Genomic DNA, 15,171 nt, shown 5'->3' with positions numbered 1-15,171 from the left:
ATCTTGCTGGGATTTAACTTTAATTGACTCACCTCTGTGGATAAAAATTTAAATGACAATATTCTTTTCCTTTTGTATTGGGTTTGGTTGGGATAGAGTCAATTTTCTTCACAGTAGCTGGTATGGGGCTATCTTTTGGACTTGTGTTGGAAAATGTTGATAATTCAGGAATGTTCTTGTTATTGCTGTGCAGAGCTTACACAGAGTCAAGGCCTCTTCTTCCTCTCATACCACCCCACCAGTGAGGAGACTGGGGATGCACAAGAACTGGGAAGGGACACAGCCAGGACAGCTGTGTCCTGGACAACTGACCACAGGAATATCTCAGACCACAGAGTGTCATGCTCAGCATATAAAGCTGGGGAAAGAAGGAAAGGGGGATGGTCGGAGTAATGGCATTTGTTTTCCCAAGTCTCTGTTATCTGTGATGGAGACCAGCTTTCCTGGGGCTGAAACCCTGCCTGCCTATGGGAAGCGGTGAATGAATTCCTTGCTCTACTTCGAGGCTTTGTGGCTTTTGCTTTCCCTATTAAACTAAACTGTCTTTGAATCCATGAGTTTGCTCACTTTTACTCTTCTGATTCTCTCCCCCATCCCACTGGGAGGCAGTGAATGAGTGGCTGTGTGGTTCCAGCTGGGGTTAAACCATGACAAATCTCATAACTCACTAACTTTCCAGTGCTTTTAACCTATTAAAACTATGCCACACATTTAAATGATTTCTAATTACAGGTCTATCACATTTACCACCTGGGGGCAGCAGTGCAATTGCAAATTGACACGACAAGCTCTGGATAAATATGGTTTGGTCAATCTTCCAGCATACTGGGACAAAAAACCAAAACACACTCAAAAAAGCCCCTCATCTCATACATTAAAGACCTTGTGACAATAGAATGAAAGAAGACAAAATATGGGGGGAAATTATAAACAAAACTGCACAGCACATTGTCAAGGATACACAAAGAGAACAGATCACATACTAGGGCAATGAGAATGACCATTGTCCAGGAAATCCTCAGATACTCTAATGCGATGCAATAATAATAGCCAACATAATAATAATGTGTACATAATTAGATTACCATTTCCTGAAATAGTAGCCAAGTAAATTAGTGTTTTCCTGTAATGAATTTTTGATGATCGCTTCACTACTGTTCAAACAATTACTCTGACAACATTATAACTGCATGAATACAAGCACATACTACAGGCTGCTACTGCCAATTCCAAATTCTACCTTACAAGTAAAATGACTTATTTCAGTATGAAATGGAACCAAATGAAGTTATAAGAAAAAGATCAAGTGCACAGACTTTGGCATACTTATTTTATTATCCTAATTAAGAAGGTTTTGGGAAAGAATATTTCCTCAGACAATGTCTTCAGTTATCAGCCTAGGGATGTCTTAGACCTGTCATGGACATTGGAGTTTTAATGGTCAGCTAACTACAACCTCTTGTTTGCATTGCTGTACTCCTAGTTGAGCACATCTAAATGATAATTCCGAATGTTTAGCATACTGTCTAGTAGTACAACTCAGTATCATCTTTTATATGCCATAATTCCAAGAACTTGAACATAATTTAAACATTCAACTAAGCATAAAGCCAGATAGTAAATCAAGGTTTTCCTCATCCCAAAACATGGGGCTTTTTTTTCCCTTCCAACTTCAATTTGAAGCAAATAAGTCTGTGACAATGGAAAGTTGATGAACAGCAAGAGAGTGACAGTCACAACCATATTTGCATGAATGGTAGTTTCACATAATGATCACTTGAATTGTAACAAATGTATTTGTGACAAAATTTGTGTACTACCTATAAGCAGCTTCTCAGGACAGACACAAGAAAAAATACACGTATTTGTATGGGAAAGGTACCTGTATCCCACCTTCAGGATTTTTGGTAATTTTCAATTGGTGCAAGCCCTCTGCCAGGGAAGAGAAAATCCAACAGGACACTTGGCATACTTTTCTCTTCACCAGCAACTCCTTTGTTCTATGAAGATCCTATTTGGCAGCTCTCCAGGTATCATTTTCACTTCACCTGTGGTCTCTTCCAACCAGTGAAGTGGTATGAAAGAGCCTTTAGGCTGATACTAACCTGGAGACTTCTCTCCTTATGTTCTGTGCTCTAACTACTTAATTGCACTGCTACACATGTACAATAGTCTCTCCATACTTCCCAAAACAGACTATATATAGAAGAATTATCAGCAGCTCTGTTAGAGAAACTAAATCAAATAAATAGGAAATACCAGTGTTATTCAGAAGATTCTCATTCAGTACCTGCCAATGAAGAGGAAAGAACATAAATATTGCTATCCCTGTTCTCTGGAAAGATAAGGCTTACATTTCACAGGCTATTTTCTTCACTATAGGAGAAAAGGAACCTCATCAGCTGCTCACAACAGACTTCTTGCTATTTCTTTACACAACCAAAAGGAGACACTGGAATATGTCCTTCAGCTGCATAGTTTCAGACAAGAGAATGCAAAGTACAAAGCAGGAAGCATTCTTCCTTTTAAAATACTTTTATTCTCAGCATATCTTTTACTCATGTCTTTTGCTTTGACCTTAGGGCAGACTGACTTTTCTTGCCACTTGAATGGGTTACTATGTCACAATGCTTGCCTCTGCATCCTTAAGAGGGAATGTGACTGAAAATCAGAAATATTTTTTGTTGATAGAAGTCCTAAAGAACATACACTGATATCCTACTTCCTTAAATGTAAAGCATAATATCAAAGCCATACTTTGTGCATTTCACTTTGTGAAATGTGCATTAAGATAAAAAAAAAAAACAAAACCAAAACAAACATACCATAACGAGCACTGTTGAAAGTACCTGCAAGTGTCTTACACGAAGAATTATCACCACCACAGATTCCACATTTGTCTATCCTTGCCTTGGAATTCAAAACGTGATCACAGCCTGCTTGCTACAAAAAATAAAAATAATAAAAAAGCCCTGTGTCAGTCAGCCCAATGGAAAACAGTGAAAACAAACAATGTAAGCTTCCCACTACCCCAAAATATTCTTCTTCATTGTATATATCTAATGTTCCTTGAAATTCACTAAAAGCCTTTTAAGTTTTTTGGTGCTGAGATGTAAGGGCAAAACACAGTGGTGTTGTTGTATTAAGAATGTACAATCCAAATAGAAGACTTAATATGTAAAGAACTGTATAAGAATACATAACAGTACATAAAGATTTTGCATTAAAAAATCAACATAGTGTATAAATTTTAAGTTATATTTATATTAAAATTCTTGGAATCCTAAAAGCAGTATGTGCGTGTACATGGTCATCAATTCTTTTAACGTCTGTCATTACTGCAAAATAAGCAAAGGAATATGCGTAGACTATGCTGGTTAAACTAACACGAGCACAATTTTTGTTTACGTATCTTTACTTAAACTTCCCTTTTTACTGAACTATGATAAAAAGAACAGTTCTCTGGCATTTCCTCTTTCCTCTTGATTCAACACTATAAAAAAAGCTACATACTCTCCTCATCCTGAATTTACTGTTTCACTGCAATCAGCAGAACAACCTGGGCTCGACAAAAAAGTCTTGAATTGTTATAACATAGCATCTTGCTTCTCCCAGCAAAATCTTGCGGCAGTGCCATAGTTGCTATTAAGCAAAGAATGCTGAATTGATCCCTTTCAGGAGTCAGTTCCTCCTGATTTTACAATGAAATAATAATTATGTAATCTATCTACCGTTGGATTTTCTACGTTTTTACTTCTCTGGTACCAGAAATACAACAGTAATAAACACACAGCATGTTCCTTTCTTCTCTTTATTTCAGTTTTGGATCAGTTTCTCTCTACTTACTCGGACAATATTAACTCTCTCACATATGAGGCTTAATGAGGCAAGACTCCGGGTCTTCAGATTCAATTATATGTTCTTCACTTAATTGCCTCAATTTCTAGATCTCTAATTTGATAGGGAATAAAATCAGCTTAAGCAAACTCAGAACATCGTATTTTCATTAGTTTATTTGGATTAATATTTAATATCTACCATCTGCTAAAATTGATTTTAATAATTAATAAGTTTAGATTTAAATACCCTGCATAAGCCTTGAACACAAAGGTCATTGGTTTCTGCTCCACAGGGAGTACCATCAGCAACTCTGTCCTTCAGCTGATAGTAGGAAGTTGTTCCAGAAACTCGGCAAAAAAGTTTACAGCGATCTTTCATAGAAACTGGAAAGAAAATCCAACAGGTTTCTTGTCTGTTTTAAAACTTTAATTAAAGTAACATTTTTATTTTGTTAGTTTAAAAAATGCATAATTACTTACTACCACTGTATTTTGGAAGCCAGCGAACCGCAGATGTAAGACCATTGATGTTGAAGTGTCTGCCATCAAATTCAGAGCACTGTTGCTCCCGGAAATCTTTTTTGCCTTTTGGACATGAATCCGTATTACATGACCGAAATTTCATCCTGCGACCAACACAGTACTTTCCTCCATTTCTTGGCCTAACAAAAAAAGGTAAATGTAAAACACACTCATTTTCTAAAATTGCTGTTTTCCATTAAAAGTGGCTCAAGCCACTGATATAAAAGGCAAAATCTCACACAGCATTCTGTCAGCTGTTACTGACTTACACATACACACTTAACTTCTATTGCACTGTGCATTCATTTATACCCAAGAGAAGAAAATGAAACAATATTTGTAAAATACTACTGCTGAGGTAGGTGGTAATCAAGCTACTGATGTTTATTAATGCCTATTACACTTTTACTTCTCTTAGAGTTATAACTATTTTGCCTGGGAAAAAGCATTATTTAATGCTTTTATTCATTGAGCTAAGATTATAGCCTTATTTTTACAGAAGCAGCATCTCCTCAGTAATTTGAAATTATTATTTTACAGAATGACAAAGAAAGAAGACAATTAGGAGCTGACACACTCTTTTCTATAGTCCTAATATTGGTTTCAGTTTGGGGATCAAAAGAAATAAAAAGGGACAATTGTGGAAAACACCCCATTTACTGTAAAGTCTTAAATACATTTCCTAACAGTCATAAACCCTGACACAAAATAATTCAGTATTAGTATGTTCTTGGGGAAAACAAGAATAAATCAATGCAATATTGATACTATCAATTACTACAGATTGACAGAGGATATCTAATGGCAATCTAGTCTACTGCTTCTTGCTCATCAGAGAAAATAAAATAACCCGGGGCCATCTGATAGAAGTTAATTTATCCCACTGATAATATCAAGTGGGCATGACTTCCTAGAAAAACCCTGAAACAACCCAGGGAGCAGCTGTGGTTCTGGTTCTGGACAAGTTAAGGGTAAAGTTCTCTTTGATTTTTATTACAGAGAATGAAATTCACATGGAATTATTCGTTCAATGGAAGTTTCTCATTACAAAGGTAAGCTGTAAATGACTCTGCTATAACCAGTGTTCCTTGTGGGGCATTACTGGTGGCGATGTTGTGGAAAAGCCTTAAAGCAAATCAAGTGTTTCACTAAACAGTTCAGTAGGGAATACATATACTTCTTTTTTCAGCTCCTACTCGAAAGAAAGCATCTCAATGTTTAAAGAAACCTCAACAGTTAATCTTGAAAAAAAAGACCCTGCCAATATAAGTCTTCGGAAACATCTATAAGTATAAATTATATTATTTAAAGACAAGGGCGATCTAAAAGTCCTCTGCATATCAGAGTCTGTAGGCCTATATCTCTTTCCAAACACAGCTGAAACAAGCATGTTTTTACTGGTGCTTCAAACTAATTTGTGCTGCTCACAATACCTTCATTTTGATTTGAACCAATCCATTCTTTCTTAATATCTTCATTATGCACTAATGTAAAACACAATAAAAAACATACTCTGGTCGATTACACAGCCTGGTGGTGCTCTTGATTCCACCTCCACAAGTTCTTGAACATGAGCTGTAAGGCCCCCATGGACCCCATTCTCCATCTACAGGACGCATCTCCATTTCTCTGCTCACACAAATTCCATGGCGGCAGTGCTGCACAGTTGACAAATAAAATAAAATGTTTAATTCCAAGTAAAAGTTTACTGTATATTTTAGCCACAGAAAGAACAAAATTTAAGAGCTCACTACGCTTATCTGGATCCAGATATTTTCTAAAATGTTCGATTTCCTTTGAGATAACTTATCCAGTACTCATATTTTTAAAAATGCTGTCTAGATTTCTTTGCTCACTATGAAAGCTACTGGATGCTGAATACATATTTAAGTCTTCTCACTTTGACCAAATGCCTCTATAAGACTCTTACAGTCTTGGATTCCCAATATGTTTTCTTGCACAAACTTCAAAAATAGATTTACAACTGTCTTTTATGTTTGAGATTTTCCAGTTTAATTTAGAATTCATGCTGATACAAAGAGTGAAAACTCGTAACAAACCACCAAGCAAATCAGGGTGTTTTGAACATCTCAAAAGCTAACTATCTAGTGGGACTGTTTGGGAAAAGCAGCCAAGCATTTAAGACCTTGGTTATGGTAAAGCAAAGTGATGCTATAGATTCGTGTTTGAACTCAGACTTTCATGTCTATAACAAAAGGTGTGAAATATTTTATTTATATTTTAAAAAACCTTTTTTATTTACTACTAATTAAAAAAAATTGTTATTACAATTAAAATGGTATTAATAGTTAGAGAAATAATAATTCTTAGAGCAAGATACTACTTTACAATGTCTATTCTGTTACTTCAGATTTTTTTCCTGGTGAAGAACTACCTATTTCCAACTAAAAATTTACATAAAGGAGTAATTTTTATTTCATCTGCTGGGATTTACATTATTAAGAAGACAAAGATTGCAAAACTCTTTTTTTGTAGTCATGCCACTTATGAGACCTCAACGCACTGTAACTGTTATTATTTATAGACAGTTTTTTTTCCCAGAAGCATAAAGTGATCTATCTCTTGCTTCTAAATATTTACTGTCCAGTATCTGACTGGACAGTACATGACTAAAAAGTCTAAATGAGAATCTTATGATTGGTGCATTGTGACTTTTTCCAAAGAACCCACAGGAATTACCAGCACTAATCCTACTGATGACTTATGGCAGTTGGAATTCTAATTCACTTGTATGCTTTAGAAAATCCCAAGTGGTATATTTGATCACAACATAGTGGAATAGTTTACATACTAATATAGAATATTTACAAGATACTATAATATCAGCACAATGTATCCTGCTGACTTGTATTTGAATAATGTGTCAACTTTGTCCTTGACTCCAAACACCACCCGAGGCATCAAAGACTGCCTGTATCTGGAGACAAGACACTGGGTAAGGCTGAATACATGGGGTCAGTGCTCATATATAATAGAGAGAATTCTTTATTTTAGATGCCTGTTTGCAGACTCAGGATTAGACTGATCATCAACTAGGTTCGTAGTCAGGAGGGATTCTCCTACTCATATTGACAGGGAGTGGCTTATTCCATCTTTCCCTGCAGTATATACACGGATCAGTCACTGGAATCATCAAGAGAAGATTATGTCTACTCAACTGTTTCTTATTTCTGAAGCTTAGGATTTGCCTCTCTACGACACGAAACAGTCTTGTATTACCTTAAAGTCTAGAAGGATTTGGGTAACTAAAATCTCTGGCACATAAAACAATTTCAGAATCTCTGATACACAAAAGATAAAATAATTCAAGGATTACACCCCTTTTTTTACAACTACAGCATTTTACAAATTTATTTTTTATTTCCTAATTAGTATATGCTTTTATTATATTGATAGTTATGTTCTTTGCTACTGATCATTTTGCTCTCAAAACAGGAATTTGTTCCAGAATCTGATTCTCTTTTCAAGGTTCTGCCTGAGTTCCTAATTCAACCTGATGACAAAACTGCCTGGTTGTATAACTTTTCATCACACCAACTCTTGCACATAGGCCATATCTTTTAAGTCCTGGATGCCTTCCTCTAAGAATATGACCATTCCAGGTGATTGTAATGCCCAAAGCAATCACAGAAAAAATCTAGATCTATCTTTTCATATAACCATTTAAATGATCCAGTCAATTGGCCAGATCATCACTTGCTTGATGTTAAGACTAATGCTTTAACTTAACACCAAGAAAACTACCTATGTGCATATGAAGTCTCACAGGAGTGCTTACTGTTAGTTTTTATTATTTTTTTCAAGATGCCCTTAGGGTACTGGTACCTTTACATACAAATCTTCTAGTATTTAACATCAAGTACCATAAAAGGTAGTGCAGCCATAAGGTAAATGAGGAAATATTAAAATCTTGCCTTTCCAAGAACTGTCATTAGCATCTTAGGAAATAATTTTTTAGACTATAGGCTGAAGATTTTAAATCCTCCTTCACAAAACAAATACTGCATTCTAATATGTGACCTAGCATTTAGGTTTTTCTTCCATTCACAGTAACTTGAAGGGAACTTTCAGGAAAAGAGAGAGTTGTAAAATGAAATTTTATACCCAAAACAGCATTATTTTGATCCATAAAAATGCAAAGCATATGTTCACATCTGGGATTTTAATAGCTTATTCAACAAACTTGTCTCAGCTATTATTCCGCTGCATTCCTACTGAAGCAACATGATGAAGTCACGGTAGAAAACTCTGGCACCAGACATGTTCCAGATGTTCCTCTGTGCTTGATTGAATCATTGCTTCACTGAGAATACTAGGATATACAGAACTTCCATAAACTTAAATATAATTCCTAAACAATTTTTTCCTGCATTTTTTATGGTAAATATAACGTATGCATCATGTAAAGTGGGTATCACACTTAATTCCAAACATACTGACTGCAGTAAGTGACAATGCTGCTCTAGCCAAGATCAACAGTTGGTTTTCTGTCAAGAAGACAGAAATTCTGACTCAAAGCTGCATCTAATTATTATATCTTCAGAGATGAGAGGAGGGTTAATGATTCAAATTTGGTTTGTATTTTTTAATAACCTGCTTATAATAAACAGTTTGAATCTTACCTATGGATTACCCTATGATTTGATAAATTGACTTTGAGTGCTTCCAACTTATCTCTTACTGAATTTGCCAAATTTCCAGGAAAGCAACTTTGAAAGAAATTATTAAAGCATTACTTGCCAGGCTATGCTTGATTTCGACTGAATCAAGGAGAGTGACAGATACATGCGGAACAGGACTAGAGCTCCTCTGAAATCAAGCACTTCCTACACAGCCTTTTATGACTCACAGCAGGAAAAGAACTCCAAGTTCACTCTTACTGCCTATATTTTCCAGGCTACTCACAGATATACATATGGTTTTTGAAGACCTTAAGACAAAGACTGACACACTGATGCTCAGTGTATGAGGACATCATTCCATGCACTGGAGCCCCACATAGCCTTGCAGAAAAAGAGATGAATAGGTTTTCTTGAGCTTATTTCCGGATACAAACATGTTTCCATGGATGATACTGGTAGCTGCTGGTGCCTCTAAAAGGAAATAAGATGACTGAACACCAAAGACAAGTATGCAGAGAAAGTGAAATGGACAAAGTATTGCAGAAGTGGCCATGAAGGTCTGTATTTTGCCTGCCAAATATCCAGTTTTTTTGTTCTGACTCTTTTTTTTGCCTTATAAAATACAATCCAAACAGCACCCTGAGAATGCCTGTGAATAGCACAGGAAGAGAAGGTTATAGTGGATTAAATGCAGGAAAGGAAAACAGGCATAGCTGGTAGCCATGAAACAGAAAAACCCTAAACAGTGCTGCAGCAGATCAGTTGACTATGATGCATTTGGCCTGTAGCTGAATTATGAGCATGAACTGTCTCAAAGAAGATTGCAATCACACAGAGCTGGGAAAGGAGTATGAATCTTTGAAGTTACACAGATTCAGCAGAAAATCCCAAGAGCAGGGAGTGAAGATAAACACTCACTCGAATGCCAAACTCCTGTTGGTGCTGCCTGTGTCCATGTCTGTGCAGTGTTCCCATTCGTTCCCTTGAATGAATGTACTGCTACAGGCCTCGGTCTTAACTGCAAGTGGATGTAACAAAACCTTTTGCTGTACACTAAACCTATGCCTCCTCTCCGTCCTATAATACACATAGTCCAGAAAGCACACTGCTCTAAGAACCAAGATGAGAGTAGGACCATAGAGCATAAAAAAGGAGTAAAAACAGAGCAGTTAATGAAACGAGTATACAAGACAGAAGAAATGGAGCTTGGAAAGATATCTAACTGAAGTTGTAACCACGGCATCTCAGGTCTCTCCCTCTCTGTAGCACGGATTCTCAGACGAGTCTAAATTTATAACTCAAATGCATTATGAACAAACCCCACAAAATGTTATTTTTTTCAACATTTTCAATTTATTCTTACAAAAAATCTGCATACTTTATTTTTTCCCTTGAAACTTTTGCTTTTTCTGTAATTATATCTCATCAGAAAAGTATTTCTGTGAAATCCCAGTTTATAGAAAAAATTCTTGGTTTGAGCCCATACTTTACTCTGTTCTTACAGTTCAAAAGATCTGCTGCTGCTTTCCAGATGGTGAACATATCCCCCTATCACTCAACTCTGATAAAATCCATCTGAATTTTTTATACTTACTTTACACATATACACATAAAATGATTTATTCTTTTAGATTAAAACTCTTAATGCATTACATTCACGAGGTAGTCAAGCTATGCAATGATTTTTAATAGAAATCAATACATGAGCAGTAACCTACAACTGAAGAACAGCAAACACACTTCAGAATCAGGCTGGTATTTCTTTTACTGTTCCAAGCAATTCTTTGTTGCTCTGCATCCCTATCCTCAATTGTCCCTATAACCCTATCTTCTATGTTAAAGTGATGAAATCTTAATTCACTTGATACTTATTCTAGATATTTTTAGATGCTAGCTCAATATACACTATATATCTACAGTGAATAGAAGTGGTAAACATTTCTCTAAAACAGACAAAGGCACATGCTTTCCAATGTAACTGTTACTTGTATCATGTGAATTCCTTCTTGCTGTTATACAGTTTTTTTCCAGACTTCTATGACATTTGCTTTTTTCAGTGTTTAAGTAGCAAACTACCATTATGTAGTTTCCAGGACATGGAAAAGTTTAGGTCAGAATCACATAGCTACCTCCTACCTCTCCATTCCAATGTCCAAGGAATCAATGGAATATGGGCATATTTCTATATTCCTCAGGAATCCAGCAAGGACCAGAGTGTAACCCTTTCAAGCGTCTCAAAATATAATTATAAAACCCCCACACTTCATTGGGTATTTTTGCTGTTATTTTCATAGCAAAAACAACTTGTTCTGAGAATGCCACTCCTAGAAAATAGATGGTTTCAACAACTATTTTTCTTTGGAGATTTTTTTTTTTTGGGGCTCAGATGTGTATCACTAACTCCAACAGATGAGTTACCATTATTGGAATGAATATCATATAAATTACACTGCTAAAAACTGCATCAACTTCATTATACAGAAGCCATGATTCTGAGCCAGGTGTAAGCTGGAGATGGATGTGTAAGGAGAGTTTGTATATCAGTTGGCTTGTAGCTAATTTGGTTACATATAATAGTGTAGATATTTATTTTCCATAACACTTCTAGCTTCCTACTCCCTTTAATTAGATCCACCATGAAATGGGATTAAGTATTTTCTCTGAATGTCATCAACCACACTGTGAAAACTGGTACCCGGAGATTTAGAATTTTGTTTGGGTTTTTTAAAATATGAGCAAAGACATTCAAAATACCAAAACCTGAATCACTCTTCAAACTCACTCCTTTGGAATTTTAGAAAGAAGGTTCATAAAACACCTCAAAACTTCTCATGTTTAAGATGTGGAAAAATCATTTATACTATCCCAAGAGGACAAATGCAAGTCAATTCCTCACTACAGAAATCCAAAAAATAAAAGAAACAGATAACAAAATAAAAAAACAATTGAAAACAGAATCCAAACAAGAGTCTGCTGGTCTACAGAAATTTCAAAGCACAAAGAAATTTTTGACTAGAATGCAACAAGAAAACCTAAGAGGAAGCAGGGCTAGAAGTTCTGCTCTAAGTTATTCACATTTCCTAAACATCCATCAAATTAGCACCTATCTGGAACATGACAACTAGAGTAATGACATTTAAGAGAAGAAAACTAGGCCAACTAAAGCAGTTCGGTTTCTGTCCTAATGGAAAACAATTCTCTCATATATCTTGTAATGCATAGGAGCATCCTCTGCTATCTTGGTCCTCAATGCAGCATATAAATACTGTTCTTATTTGGATTTATACTTTTAATTTATATATAGTTTATACCTTGACAACAACAATTGCAACTGTATCTACAAAATTCACTGTGGCATCCATTGTGCAGGGTACATCTGCGTAATCATACAGCACTGCTCTTAATTTCAAAAAACCTCCCACAGTAGCTTTGATGACAGAAACAAAACACAAAAAAGCACTAAACATCTAACATTTTCATGGTATTGTGCCCCATTTCATGATAAAAAAAATTTTAATACAAACTTTATTTTGTAGTTATGATATATAATTGTATTTAGGAAGACGACTCAGGAATATATACCTTTGTGTTTAATAATATCTCTCGTAAAAGAACACCAGAAACACTTTCAAGTAATGACTAATGCAGTCCTATGGTGTGCAGAAATTCACCCCTGCAAAACTAATAAGTGTTTACATACGGCATGTCTAGTTATATTTGCTACCATTTTGTCTCTGAAGTACTGAATAAGCTGCACTCCCTGCTTCAGGGAAGGTCTATTTGATGTTAAAAGAGCTGGAAGAAACTTAGAGTTCCTACAAATCTCTGTGAAACCAAATAGACAAACAAAACCAGAAGTGATGAGACACAATGTGAGTAGTGATAAAATGAGAAACTTTACTCAGACATGGCAGAATTGCTACTTATAGGATACTGTCAACCCTTAGCGCTCAGAATGCATAACAGGAGCTGAAGAGAAATTTTCAGATATTTCAGCAGAAGCCCAACAAGCAAATATAATTAATTTTTACAGGCAATTCTAGGACAAGCAAAGTACAGTTTGATCAGCTCAAAGAAATTTAACGAGTCAGCAAATTGAAGTAAAATTGAAAGTTTTCTTTTTTAGAAATCATAATTATAGATAATAATATTAACCCTGTAGAATTAATACAGGCAATGTTCAGATACTCAAGAAAATATTTTCTTTATTGTCTATAAGACTCTGAAGAATTAGGCTGCATTATCCCTTTAATGTTTTAAGAAAATGCTACCCATACCTACTGCGGATATTACATATATATTAAGAAGACACTGAGCTCTACAGACGTGTGCACCATGAGACATACAAAACAAACGTATTCAAAATGTGTGCATGTTGATAGATTGCATGTGGCAAGAAAATATTCCATTAGGAAGTGCAGGCATTCAGGAAAAGCTGTTTGCTCATATGCTTAAGAGTCTCTGAAATTATTAGATTTCTATCTTCTTGTAAATTTTGGGAAGGAAAACACAAGAACTGTTAGAGTAGTCCACAGAGCAAGATCCATTAATCAGACACACAACCTGTGAAAGTTAGGCTTAGAAAGTTGATACTAAAATAACAAATTCCTTAAATGGACCTTTTCTGTATTCATCACTGCAATAATGTCACAAATGCCAAAGATAAATTGATTTAGCTTGCTGTTAAATATTAATGTCTTATACCCATTAACATCAACAGCAGCTTGTGGACTGAACTTGAAAAGAGTTGTCCCTTAGACAGAAACAGACGACAATTTGTCAGATTAATTAATTGCTGTTCTTTCTTACATCTTTCAGAGGTAATGACTGTAATTAGCTCTTCACCTCCTAGAGAAAAATGGTTTCACAGCACTAATTACATAAAACAGGTTTTTGTATTCTTATATAAAAGAAATCCTCTGATGCTGCCAAAGTAGAGTCAATTTAACTGAAGATTACACATGAAGTTTACATAAAAGATGAACTTCCTTTCTGATCAGTGACTGACTGAAAAACGGGTTAAACACTGTAACACCAGCTGCATACATAATCAAGCAAAGCTTCCACTGCAACCTGCAAGTAACTTTTTATAATCTTGCAAGACAGAAAGAAACCATCTGAGACAGTTTAATGCCTAAATTGTTATCCATTAAGACACTGTTTTCAAACTTCTCATCAATATTGTCTTGTTAAACACAGTCTGTAGAGATTAAAAGTTATTGGGGGAAATGTAGAAATAACGGAGTGAAATGTATCAGCTTATTATACATAGAAATTAAATTAGATTTTTTAATCCTTTGAACATATAAAACTATTTAAAAAAAAATTTAACATTGTTCGCACAGCCCCTGAAGCTGACAAAGCACACTACTGTTAAAAGCAGCTCAGAATAATAAAACATCCCTACTTAGATAATCACTGTCGTACCTGAACATATAAAAAATCTGAAAAATATTTCTTCTCACAATGCTCTGTTTTCCAGTGGTGAAGTGAGACATGAAAAAGCCAAAGACTAGACCAATAAAGTACTCAAGCACCTAATTTTTAACCAATGTGGCATCTGTAAACTTTAATAATTACTCTGAACAATTATATTTTTTATAACATAACATTACAGAATTGCAGGTGAAACCAGGTAGACACTCTTCACACAATCGGTGTACTACAGGCACAGTATTGCCACACAGCAAGCACTGATCTTTCTTATCTATATCAAAAATTGCAAGCACTGAGAAACAAATCAAGGCTTACCATTCCCACACCACAAACCGTTCCATCGGCCAAAGGCATGTGCTGAGTACGACAACCTTTGTGAACACCTTCTGTGCTTGTGCACCATAAGCGTTTGCATTGTTTCTGAAAAGAAAAACAGATTACTTTTTTGTACCATTAACACCATTTTAGACAGTAGTTGTGATATTTGAATTTTCTCATACTGTGTGGGCTTAGTGTTTGCTATTAGTACTACCATTTTCCACAGATAAAACACCACAAAACTAAAACAGACCTTGATTAAGGCCAAACAGCAAAGTGGAATATTTGAAAGTGATCCCATGAGAGTAATAGATAACTTCATTTTCTATTTCAGTTGGAAAATTAATTTAAAAATATGCAAGAGCTTATGGTTAATACTATGCAGCACAGTTTCCACATAATTCCCCACAAAA

The 15,171-nt window shown here is 35.4% G+C and overlaps 1 protein-coding gene across 1 annotated transcript in view; it reads right to left on the bottom strand.

Moving 5' to 3' along the window:
- Window positions 1–15,171, bottom strand: part of ADAMTS20 (ADAM metallopeptidase with thrombospondin type 1 motif 20) — a 97,218-nt gene that overhangs the window by 46,715 nt on the left and 35,332 nt on the right. The window contains exons 11-15 of the mRNA XM_027710968.2: window positions 14,756–14,860; window positions 5,874–6,019; window positions 4,320–4,501; window positions 4,087–4,223; window positions 2,826–2,943 (exon numbers count right to left, since the gene is read on the bottom strand). Of these exons, the coding sequence (XP_027566769.1) occupies window positions 2,826–2,943; window positions 4,087–4,223; window positions 4,320–4,501; window positions 5,874–6,019; window positions 14,756–14,860 (688 nt within the window). The remainder of the gene's footprint in view (window positions 1–2,825; window positions 2,944–4,086; window positions 4,224–4,319; window positions 4,502–5,873; window positions 6,020–14,755; window positions 14,861–15,171) is intronic.

Source organism: Pipra filicauda, unplaced genomic scaffold (genome assembly GCF_003945595.2).
Source record: "Pipra filicauda isolate LSUMZ 115617 unplaced genomic scaffold, ASM394559v2 scaffold40_size4127951_pilon, whole genome shotgun sequence".
Lineage (NCBI taxonomy): Eukaryota > Metazoa > Chordata > Aves > Passeriformes > Pipridae > Pipra > Pipra filicauda.
The sequence above is the reverse complement of the archived record's forward strand: the minus strand, read 5'-3'. Positions and strand labels throughout refer to the sequence as shown.